This window comes from Lygodium microphyllum, chromosome 20, assembly GCF_053477565.2.
Source record: "Lygodium microphyllum isolate KBCC chromosome 20, Lygodium_microphyllum_v1.1.10, whole genome shotgun sequence".
Lineage (NCBI taxonomy): Eukaryota > Viridiplantae > Streptophyta > Polypodiopsida > Schizaeales > Lygodiaceae > Lygodium > Lygodium microphyllum.
In genome coordinates this window covers 118,047,989-118,060,503 of record NC_141154.1, presented here as the reverse complement: position 1 = coordinate 118,060,503, position 12,515 = coordinate 118,047,989, and the positions used below count along the sequence as shown (strand labels likewise).

Below are 12,515 nucleotides of genomic sequence, written 5' to 3'. Positions count from 1 at the left end.
CTTGTTTTGGTGAAGCTATTGTGCGGTGATATTACAAGACCTAAGCTCTCCAACATATGGTTGTTGTGCCTTTGGGGTATCATGTCATCTCCTTTGACAATATAATCTATCTAAGAAGGTGCAAAAACTAACAATGAACTCTTTTGGATCTTGGGTGCATACACCATATATGAAAGTGTGAATGTACTATCAATAGCACTAGTTAATACAAATTTATTGACTTCTTTAATAGGTAAGAGGAACTATCAACACATGTGACGGTACTTTCCTTAGGGGCAATCTCAATATAGGTGAACAAATTGTGTTATAAAGTAATGTGCTTAGTGGCACTGCTATGAAAGTACCACACACTAGCATCCACAATAGACATTCATGAACCACATAACAAAATTCTGTAATCACATTGCACACTAAATTTCTGCTCTATATCTTTCACAATATGTGTAGGTTTGGAATTAGATGCTGAGGAATTTATAGCAACCATACTAGCCTCTTTCTTCTTAGTCTCTTTCATAGCCAATTTAATACAATCCTTAATGGCATGATCTCTCATCTTACAAGACCTACATAGGCATTTACTCTTAGTTCTACACTCATCCTTATAAGCTTTCTTTGCTAAACAATATTTGCATATTTTTTTCTTATTGGTAGGAAGGATGGCTTTTTCTTTACCTTTCTGACTAGCCATAAAAGCTTATCAGTAACACACACAATGGACATACTTTTCAAGATTGAATTATTACAACAAAATAGAAACCAACTCCTCAAATAAAAAAGTAATTGGATTTCCTTTCATCATCAAATGGAGAGTAGACACAAAATTTTAATGAGAATTAAAAAATACCATTAAAAACAATATGCACAAACGAATTGTTTGGAAAAATCTCATCTGTAGCAATTAACCTTAAGATCCTTGATCTTTGTTGGAAAATTGTCTATATGTTAACCTTCATCCCTATGTCCACTCTCTAATTGCTTATGTAGATAAGCAACATGGGCCTATGTAAGTATATGAGAAATGTATCCCAGACATCTTTAGCTATCTTGCATGCAAGAATATGTGACATTGTGGTACTTTTGATAGATAAGATAATAGACACAAGCCTTCACATCTCTCATAACCTAGCTAATCTGAAATAGTAGATAGTGGTCTTTTAGTATCAACTATAGGGTATGAGCAGGTCAACATGACAAAAAAAAACCTTATTTTGGGATATTGCTAATTAGCACATGTATTTAGCACATGAAGACAAAATGAAAAGTACATTTCTTACAAACTAAATTTCAATTTTATTGTACTTGGACTTTTTAAATCTCCTTGATGTGTGTGTGTGTGTGTGTGTGTGTGGCCAACACACACACACACACACACACACATTGTCAAGGAGAGGACTGGGGAGAGAGAAAGAGGAGAGAGAAGATTACAGAAGAGAGAGAAAAAGAGAAGCAAAAGAGAGAGAAAGACAAAAAAGGAAGGAAGGAAGCCATGAAAGCTGGAGAGAGGGAGAGATTCAGATGAAGGAGACTTGTTATTATAATCTGATGGGCCAAAATGTCAAGTCCCTTACATCTTATATACTCACCAGTGTAGCAGGTATTTTCCTCCATTATTTTATTCTCATATTCCCCCCCGTATTGCCCATCTCTTACACATACATGCATACATGTTCCACAAAAGAATACCCAAACATAGTGCATACATGCGCATGTGCACACACACACATTCACACATATATATACATATACACACATGTTTTAGAAAATATTGTATTTTCCTTTATCCTTTCAGTCCCTTACATGCCATTATGCTATGGAACCCCACAACTTATAGGGAATGTTCTTTCATACCAAAAAATCTGTCTTTCATATGAAAAAAAAAGATTTTCACAAAAGACTCTAGCCAATGATTTCTTTAATCCAATACGATTCTCACTTTGTCTTAAACATGAATGAGAGAGAGAAGAGAAAGCAAGCAAATAAAACTCCACCACCCTTTCCATGAAGCACCAAGCACCTATGTGACATAAGATGTCATACAACTAACTTCCTTGTTATGTGCTTACTACTCCTCGTCTCATACATTGCTTGGTTGCATTGCATTTGTACTATATTTAGTTATTGTTGATTTTCTTTTTAATCCCTTTGAGTTGTCTCGTAGCATAGAAAGTTTGGCCATGGTTCAGCTCCATACGTGTCATCACATACACATAATGAACCACATTTCTAGTTGATTTTCCACACCCAAAACATTGCAGCAAGATGGGCTTGTATTGCAAGCCAAAAATTGCAGTGGCAAAATCACGTCAACACTCTCTATGCTACAAGCCTATCACATGATCGCAACGATTCCCAAGTCTCATTCACAAGTAGTGTTTCTCTTGTTTCACAATCATCGATGGCAAAGTCACAATCACAATACTAGTTTGGCTACTTGTCATACTAGAATTACAAAGATGACTAAGGTTCTCTAATCACAGCTGCAATTTTCCAATCGTGATTGCACTTGCACTTAATCCTTAAACCAAAGGTTAAATGGCAAACCATCATCTACGGTTGCAACCATAGGAAGTAGAACCATCCTTTACCACAACACCTTGATCACAATCCTATCTTAGTACCACTATAATTCTAAGAGTAATCTGTAGTATTGTGAGTATAATCTAATAGTTGCTTCATTTTGTTGATGGCTATATGTAAACCCTTACTTGCACATGCATTCGAAGGCCTAATTTAAGAATCCGTTATGTGTAAATTTATAATGAATGAAATATAGAGTTTCCTTAATCAAGGTATGAATATCCCCAATAAATGATACCCTTCCGTATATGGGTAGCATAGAATCTGGCTGACACAATCCCCTTGCACAAGATCATATGCCTTGTCGAAGTTTGCCTTTACCTTCCGTACATCTCTTGTTCTATCGAAATACATATTCAAGAGCGAGGGCAAGTTTAAGAATAGTGTTGCCATGGGGAGTGTGTGCGTGTGTTTACGATCGCAAATGTCTTGTTCTCCCTAAGTACATGTTCAAGAGCAAGGGCAAGGTTAGGAATAGAGTCATCTCTTCTCTCCGTGAGGCGTTTGAAAGACAAGATTAAGAACGGTGTCATCTATTGATTGCACCCCCATCAACGCTAATCCCAAGCTGGCAAGTGGGTTGGCTAATAAAGAGATTGTTCGGTGGATGGGATGAAGACAAGGCAAACATTGCTCCAATCCAAGAGATCAGTGACAGTCACGAGCTCGAGGAGCATGAGAGCCAATGGTTTAGAGGAGATCTTAGAACTTTGGATGTCGTCTTCTAAGATTGGGCCAATCAAAGGATGGAAATATCTAGGGAGCATGAGACTTTCAAGAGGAGAAGATGGAGATCCTCCAAAAGGATTGCAGGCAATACACAAGTGTGAGGATTTGGAAGAGGAGAGTGGTGAGGACACGGAAGGCTACCTCAAGTAAGCAATTGAATTGGATGCTATGGAAAGTCGTGGCCAAGAAGTCACTGACTAAAGATAGAGTAGGGAGAATGATCCAAGTTAACGCAAACCGTGGGTTCTGCGCCACACACAAGGAGACAGTAAAACACATGTTCTAGTCTTGCAAAGAAGCTATGGTGGTATGGAAGAAGCTCAAGGTCTAGTTCAAAGCTGCAGGCTTGATTGGTATGGTCAGAATGAGGACAATGCTTTTTAGGGACCAAGAAAGAGGAGTCTTGGAAGCTGTGGAATGCAGTTTGTGCCTTGGCAAACACATCTGGAGCGATAGAAAGAGAGTGTTGATGAGCAAGGAGAAGAAAACTCGAGCTGTCAAAGTTTCTCAAGGCCTAGAGGAGGATAGCCTAGATATATTAGAATTTTGAGAAAGCAAATACGTATGTTCAAAGTGGCACATAGGTTGGTAGCCAGATTGTTAGAAGTTTTGAGGCCTAGAGCCTGTGCCCTTGGTTGAGGGGTTGTAAATAAACTCTATATTTGTTAGATTATTTCCTCATTATAATGACCTCATTACCCGAAGATGAAAATATGGTAGTATTGAGTTCTTTTCTCTTCCCAAGGAAAGGCATTGCAACCTCTCTTTGCTAGGACTAGGGTTCACATTCTATGGAAGCATTCTTGGCAGGCCAGCTGAAACCTCTCTACTCTCATAGACTCCAAAGATCAAACGCCAGAGTCGTCGGGACTGCAAATCCATTGGATGTGGACGAACCGAAGATTGGATAAAAGGGAACTCGGGACGCGTCGCCTGAGAGATTCGAACTCTCGCGGGCAGAGCCCATGTACTTAGCAGGCACACGCCTTAACCACTCGGCCAAAGCGACCCCGATGAATAAGATTCATGGAAATATAATATTCATATTTAATATTGACAAAGCGACCGCCAACCCCCAATATTGAAAGGTTGGTGCAACACAGCATGGGGGTGTCAAACTTAGATGCGTGCGTATGCGCTTGTCGTGAGAAGAGAGTCACCGTTCAGCAACGGTGACTGGCCGCTCTTCCACGCCACGTAGGTCTGCAAAAAATCTGGCTGTGGCTGTCGCCAGCTTACATGAAGAGTCTTTGGCGGGAGGAATATAATCGTGCTGTTGGCATCTCGTGTTTGCTGGAAATAACAAACAGAAGCTAACGTGCTCTCGAGTGCTCGGTTGCGAAGGAGGTCACCACAAAGCCCTTCCCGTTTTTGCGGCTGGGGCGGAGGGAGAGAGCGTGCGTGCTCGCCTCAGCCTTCGGCAAAGGAGCCTGAAGAGAGAGAATTCATGTGGTAAGTGGCACAAAGCCTTAAACAAAGGACCTTAGAGAGAGAGAGAGAGAGAGAGAGAGAGAGAGAGAGAGAGAGAGAATGTAAGGGTCCTTAAGTTGGTAGCGGTTCTTCTCCAACGACTTAGAGGTAAATGCATGTGTAACATGGCATGCTTAAGGCTCATGTACTACATGATAAGGTCCAACATATTGAGAAATCAAGCTCGCATTAGACTAGGGGACTGCACAATCGATGTATTAGCACCACTGGCGGCATAGCACACACAGCGCAACCTTAGTCATCACAACTAGCTAGGTTATATCTCCTTTTTGTGATCAGATCGGATGTGCCTACATCATCAATGATGCCGTTCGGACTGAATAGGTCTATATTAAGACCCTGCAAAAGTCGATGAGCTATGCACCCTAGTTTGTAGCGGATTTCTGTGTGTGTACTTTTGTCATCTAGCACAACAGGAGAGCTTGCTAGAGCCTATATAAACAAGGCATTGCATTCATGATAATGTGTTTCATTTGAGCACCTTTCAGCACCCATTAACCTCTCTCTCTCTCTCTCTCTCTCTCTCTCTCTCTCTCTCTCTCTCTCTCTCATGGTATCAAATCCGATTTTCCACTCTAATCCCTCAACTCAACCATCTCTCAACTAGCTTGCATCAAGATTCTAACACATCCTCCATAGCCAAGCTTCAAAGGACATGGCCCATCTTCTCCAACTTACAATTCCCATTCGGCATTGCTGTACTCTATGCTTCATATGTAGCAAGCTCTTATTTCCTAGTGTTAGACCTAGCTAGCTCCTTGAGCCACTTGCATCTCTTTTTCCCTGACTCCATTCACCACCCTAGCTTCAAGAAAGGATCTCTTGCTCATAGCAAGATGGAAAAGGTACTTCGATCAACAAAGGTTCCTTCTACACCAACTACCATTGCAATTGGTTCTTGTGATTACATCACATACATGTGCATCAACTCTTACCTTCGAACACACTCGTAGGTTCACATATCTGTCTCCTTGTAATCTTCTTAGTGATCTTTCGTCTCAACAACGACATATTGCAATATTAACTCCATCATGAAGATCACACTTGCTAGTATAGCAACCTTCAACAAGAAGAGAATCACATGAGCTATCTTCGACTTGTATGTTAGCCTTTGTAAGCATGGTCACTCACATATGCACTACGAGCTACATACTGATTGGATCCTCAAGTGTAGAACATATATGAAATGCTACGGTTTGCCTAGTATCACACCTACGAAAAAGAAAGCCTACTTGCTCCCACCATCATATACATACCTATGGCCTAGACTCTGTTTGCTTCCAAATGCTTGTTCGACGCTATCATAGCATGTAGCCATGCTCATCAAAGGCGCAACTATCTTGGTGTGGCAAGGCACCGCACTGCAATAACATCGGCAAAGTGTCCAAGCCATAAATCTTGTGTATAACGGTACAAAGATCACTTGTAACACAAATAATGAGCAAGTGTTTGCATCCTTCAGCATTCCCACACAAACAAGAAATGATGTTATGCAAGCAAGAAAACCCACGTGCATATCAAACAAAAATCATGTACGTGGTATGAATAACTTCAATTAAGAGTCCAAAGTTTGTTTCAATTTTCTTAGTTAAATGATGAATTAGTATAATAGTCCAATTAGATATGCACACACGTGTACAAGTACAAAGATCACTTGTTGTAACACAAATAATTAGCAAGTGTTTGCGTCCTTCAATGATGTGATGCATTCCCACACAAGCAAGAAATGATGTTATGCAAGCAAGAAAACCCACGTGCATATCAAACAAAAATCATGTACATGGTATGAATAACTTCAATTAAGAGTCCAAAGTTTGTTTCAATTTTATTTAGTTAAATGATGATTTAGTATAAGAGTCCAATTAGATATGCACACACGTGTACATGTGCATGTCCCACCCCCCTCCCCCGATACACGACCTACTTTGGTGTTTCCCTATAAAGTCTAATTGTTCAATTTCCACAAAGGTTTAGCTGAGTTGTTGAAGTGACAAAGTGAAAGAAAAAATAAGAAATCTCATTCCCAAGTCTGTGGATGAACAAAAACATGAACAGTCCTGAAAGCCATAACCCATGACTATAGAGCAGAAATATCGTTTCTTTAGACTTGCTTATTTATTAGCATTCTCCTGCAAGGGCAAAGACTAATGTGATGTTAGGGGTGCCATGGCAATCCTTCATGTGAGTCCAAGTGGCTAAGCATGTGAATAGCTTTTATTTTCTGAGCAGCAATGTCAGATCACTTGATTGTCATTATTGGCCACTTTGTCAGGTCAACCAATGTACAGGTATTGTGTCAGTTTGTTATTAAAAACCCACTGATTCTGAGGCATACTGTGCACTCGGTTTTCAAAACTAGCCCAGAATCAGAACTTCGTCTTCATATTCCTTACCATATCTTGTTCTGGTTTTCGTGTTCTTCGATGTTCCATAACTCAATAAAAGTGCAAAAGTTGAGAGCAGCAAACTCTTAATATTTCTTCTATGCACCGTATCTAAATACGAGTGCAAAAGTTGAGAGCAGCAAACTCTTCACACATAACTGCAACATTATCTTTCAAAACATAATCAAATGTTGACTTTACAAACACATTCGTCTCCTGAAGATAAAACCATGAAAATTATGACACTTTAGCTCACCACATGCTTCATTAGCTAAGTAATCCTGAAGACTTACGGTCTCTCATATGTAAGTCAAAGGCCTGACAAAATGAGCACCAGTACTCTATGCAAAAATGATCCACCAGCACAATATGGTGAGAGCGCCTAAAAATCACATGCTGCTCCCCAAGGGCTTCAATTCTGGAACTCTGCTGATCAAGTTGCAGCTTCACCCATTACCAGAACTTGCCTTTCAGGATGAGATGCCTGATTTACTATTGTCTACACCTATGAATAACAAACCATGGTTGCAAACTACAGGAATACAAGGTTCTCATAAGCAAGCCAGGCTTAATATCAGCACTAATGGGCTGATTTGACAGAAATTCGTTGACTGCCAACATCTTAGCTGGACCTTATTGATAGTTTGATTTAGGCAATCACTCCTAATCTTCTAGATACCTCCCCCATTCGAGCATTTACCGAGCCTATGCTCATTATTTGGTGGGCAAAACAACATGGCTGCCACCTATTTCTCATCAGAGACCTCTACTTTTACACATCAAAAAGGAACTTCTAAAACCTAGGGTAATGTCAAGCCACTCCTTTGTCTTCACCTCTTGTAGTCCACAGGTAATCTGATGAAGATGGTTAACCACCCACAAAAGACTGACAGCATCAACAAGTTTGTTTGCTACCACAGTGAAGTGTTTTCACAACAGGTCTCACTAAAAGAAGCCATAACTTACAGGCTAGGGTATCATCACTTCCCAAACCCAGTATGCGCTCATGTTTCCCATTATTACAGCATTGTTTTCTTCACCACTGGCCAATATTCCTGCCAAGACAAAGTCCCCTGTTCTTGTGATCCCCTTTTCATTGTGCATCACCCGAAGACATCCATTTTAGCTGAATCGACAATAAAAGTGACACAAAGACAAGATCCCATCTTTGTGATCCATCTTCCAATAGGCATCAATTTCAGCAGAATTGACCATGGGAGACATGCTTGACAACAGGAGGCACATGAGAACAACATCCATCCTTGTGACCCACCTTCCAATAGGCATCAATTTCAGTAAATTTGACCATGTTAGGCATCCCAGATAACACACAGAACCTGGCAATGCCATCTTGACCTTTAAGGCCAATTTATTTATGACCATGCTAAAATGAGCACTTGTAAGCAACATCAGCTCCTGAACTTCACACGTCTTCATCATGACAATCTAGTCCTAGGTGTTCAGCACAACATGAGCCTATGATCAATTAACTGTGAGCCACAACTCTAAAGCCTCAACACCCTTAGGCCTCCAAACCCATGGCAGTCAGCTGGGCATTTAGGCGTCACCCAAAGTTCTTGCTGCAGTGCACTTTGCCATCAAACAACAATCAGCCTGAAGCAAACCTGAATAATAGAGGTGATGACAAAAAGAATCAAGGTGTAATATCATGATTGCCAAATGTATCGACCGCACTGACATTGCCATCCTCAAAAGGTCCAGATTTTGCAGAGAACACTATTCACTGCTACAATTATTGCTTGACATGTATCGAAGCTTGGCATAGTCCCACAGGTGTATAGGTGCTGCATAGCCATCATGTAGAACTTCATATGCAACCTGTCTTGTATTGGTCTCAACAGGCAACTGATCTTTTTCTCGGTCCAGAAAGTGCCAACCTAAAGAAAGTCACTCTCAGTGTATGTGCACAAATCTCCCTCATCTAGAATTCAAGATTTCTACCCCCTTAGGAGCCCATTAAAGCAGTGCAAAAGCTTCTCTGTGAATCTTCACGAAGTTTTTGCCTCATACACATCAAATTCATGTCTTCAAAACTCAACTGCATTTGACCGGGTATGTCAATACAACAATGTATAGCTTAGCCTCTAGTGCAGCCTGTCTATCATTGGCTCGCAAAAAGTGAGAGAAAATGACACTCATTGTATCCATCATGTTCATCACTTTGGAAGCAATGGGATTTCGTGCATATAATAGCACCAAGAGAATTTCTGATTCACTGCTTTAAGCTGCTGCTCATCACCAATGTTCAAAGTCTTGTTATAATAGTCTCTCACTATTTCACTGGTAGATGCATTGCTAACTACCTTGTCTTTGTCATGTCTTTCTATGAATTTTCTGAGCTTCATCAGTATCTTCAGACTCGGAATGTGAGCTATTAGACATGAAGCAAGCATCTTTTTCAACATTACTATCGTCTTCAACCACATCCTCCGCTTCATCAGAGGCTTCAAACTCTGACTGTGAACCTTCTAAGGTGAAACAGACATCCTGTTTTACATCAACAGCATTTTCATGTATTGTCTGTGAAGTCACAGTGATGTGCTTAGCCTTGTAAGAATCATCATCTGATAAAGACTCTGCAGAGGAATTGTTGGAGCTTCTTAGCATTTCATCATTATCTGATAAAGACTCTGCAGAGGAATTGTCGGACCTTGTTAGCATTACATCTCTAGAATCATTGCCTTGTTTATCTCCCCTCCCAAGAGTCATAAGTTTTCGAAATTTCTCCTTGAGAAGTATTAAGTCAGGTCTCTCAATCAATCTGCCTCGTTCATAAGCCTCTTTTAAGAAGACATTGAAGCGCGCACCCTTTCGTGAAACATAGAAGATTGAGTGATGCCGAAGGAGGAGGCTAATTATACTCCTCGGTAACCTGTATTCCTTCTGAAAGTGAGTGAGAAAATCAACAAGTGTCTTCTTCTCCAAGGTCATGCTAAGTATCTCATGAAGAAGTGCAACTTGACGCTTCTCAAACTCCAGAGTGTTTTTGTCAAAATCTCTGGAGTCAACGTACGGAGAGATAAACGGCCGCTCTTGGAACTTCTCTAACCCTGCTTTCTGCTTGTGGGACAATGTAAGTGCTTTCTTCACACACATCGTGAACAGTGGCTCACCCTCAGAATTCACTTCACCGGTCTCTCTTGCTCGCTTCTCCAAGGCAGTGATGGCCAGGGATTGATCCCAGCTAGTCAGCATCAAGACATCCCCTTCTTTGTCCTGCACAAGCTTGAAATACTCAGGGTACGCGGACACCATCCTGGTTTGGAAGTCAACTGGGAAGCCGAGGTCACGGCGCAGATGCGCAATCTTGTGGACGTGCAATCTCTTGTTTGTGGACATCATGAGGAGCTTCCTGAGGTTCTGAACTGCCATGGCTTCTTGCTTCTCGATCAGGTGCCGCTCCTGCTCGACGAGGGCCTCTGCCTCAGGGGCAAAGCCAAGCCACATCTCCCTCTGTTCATCGACATAGGTGTCGAATACGGCAGGGAACTTTTTGATCAGAGCCTTGAAGCGATGGCTGTGCTTGAGGCCTACCTTTCTGCTGAAGTAACGGAGCTCGGAGACGAGGATGACCTGCTCAGGCTCTTTGAGGAGGATCTCCTTGAGGGCCATGACGCGCTTGAAGGCCTTCTCTTCTTCGATCAGCCTCTCGAAGTCATGCTCCCGCCTCTTCCTGGCCATAAGAGGCAGGTTGGAGACCCATCGGCGATGATGATAAGGAAGCTGGAGCAGGGTGTTCCCCCCTTCACTTCGGACAACTGCATACAGCTTCTTCCTTGCTAGAGCCAGCATGATGGCTGCTGCGAACTTTGGCCTTCATGCATTCATTGGAATAGTTCTGAGTGTGTAGAACTTTGGAAATCACAATAAGTTATGTAAGTCTCCTTGTGTCTTAGAACTCTAGAAATAAGAAGTTTTGGCAATGGGGTGGCATGCCATAAGAGCACCAATTCAGTTGGATCGAGTGTGCGTTGAGTATTACGCATGTGCAAGTTTGATCCCTAGGTTGCAATTCCACAACGGCACGAATTCGTGTCTATAAGTAGTTTTAGTAATACGTTTCCACATCTTCTCAAACTTCAAGAACTCCCAAAACATCATAAGAGTGTGCCCTCCGCGGAGTCAATTCAACATGCACTATGGTGAACTTCGATAAGAAAAATTTCACATGGGATCCCTACATCAAGACCCTCCCCTCCCCACCCCCATCCCCAAAAAAAAACTCTACTTGACCACACTATCTATTTCAAGTGTGACTAGCAACAAGTAATTTGTTATAGATGTGTCAATTTTTGGGACAAGTGAGAGGAACATCAATGGTTGAAATGTTCTCAATCCCAATATGCTATGTCAAACAAGTCACTAGTAAAGTGTGGGAACATCCTCATGATGCAAAATTTTTTTACCTCCAATTGCTTTTGTACCATTGGCATCCTAATGTGATCAAGAGGGAACCTGTATGGTGCTAAAGAAGAAGATGATGAAACTATTGGAATATCATCATAATTAAGATCTAGAATCTAAAAATGAGTTTGTGAACGAGGTCCTTGTGAGTAGGCTTCCATACAACCAGGTAGCATCATGAACGTCCATGCAACCCACTAAAAGGATTTGCCACCATTTAGCAAAAGAAACTACCATTAAACTACATCATTGACCTTGTTCATCATGCTCACCAAGTCTTAAAGACCAACATCTCATGTATCCTAACTTGGACACAACCTAGCACCCAACATGTATTAATGTTTGCACTATCTTTATACATAATTGACATGTTTCCAACATTTTTCTCTTCATTATAGTTTCAATCAACATGTTTGCAACATTTAGCAAGATTATGCCAATTTCATGTTTACTACATCCAAAGTTTAGGGTGCTGGTACATGACATATACATATATAAGGAGAAAGACGATGACACAAGTTGGGTAAAACCTCTCCCTATTCATTGGGAGGCCTCCCTTTTGTACTATTGATTTAGCAAACTTCATGCCCAAAATACCCCTTACACATAAATAGTATGGAAGCTTATATAATTGCAAATCAATCAAAAGTTTCAAACCTTCATATTGAAATATCCAATAACTAATTCAGTTTCGATGCTAAACTCCTAACAATAAAAACAATGATCCATTGTTAGGTGCTTTATAAATATCAATGGCCAACGACATTGTGAAAGTAAATCCATCACTGTCTCAAAAGTAAATAATCCCAACAACGCTAGAAAATATAACTAAATATAAAATACTAAAGTATGAACATAATGTTCAACTTGACATTCCAAACATATCCTTCACCTATCTCTACACATCTA

The 12,515-nt window shown here is 40.8% G+C and overlaps 1 protein-coding gene and 1 non-coding gene across 2 annotated transcripts; both read right to left on the bottom strand.

Annotated features, from left to right (window-relative positions):
* Positions 1–4,233: 4,233 nt before the first annotated feature.
* TRNAS-GCU (transfer RNA serine (anticodon GCU)) lies at positions 4,234–4,315 on the bottom strand. Its single transcript has one exon. It is a non-coding gene; the product is annotated as a tRNA-Ser (tRNA).
* A 3,097-nt stretch (positions 4,316–7,412) lies between these two features.
* On the bottom strand, positions 7,413–11,036 carry LOC148019297 (protein WHAT'S THIS FACTOR 1 homolog, chloroplastic-like). Its single transcript, XM_087660893.1, has one exon. The coding sequence runs from the start codon at positions 10,992–10,994 to the stop codon at positions 9,516–9,518; it is 1,479 nt and encodes a 492-aa protein (XP_087517019.1). The 5' UTR covers positions 10,995–11,036; the 3' UTR covers positions 7,413–9,515.
* Between the last annotated feature and the right edge of the window lie 1,479 nt (positions 11,037–12,515).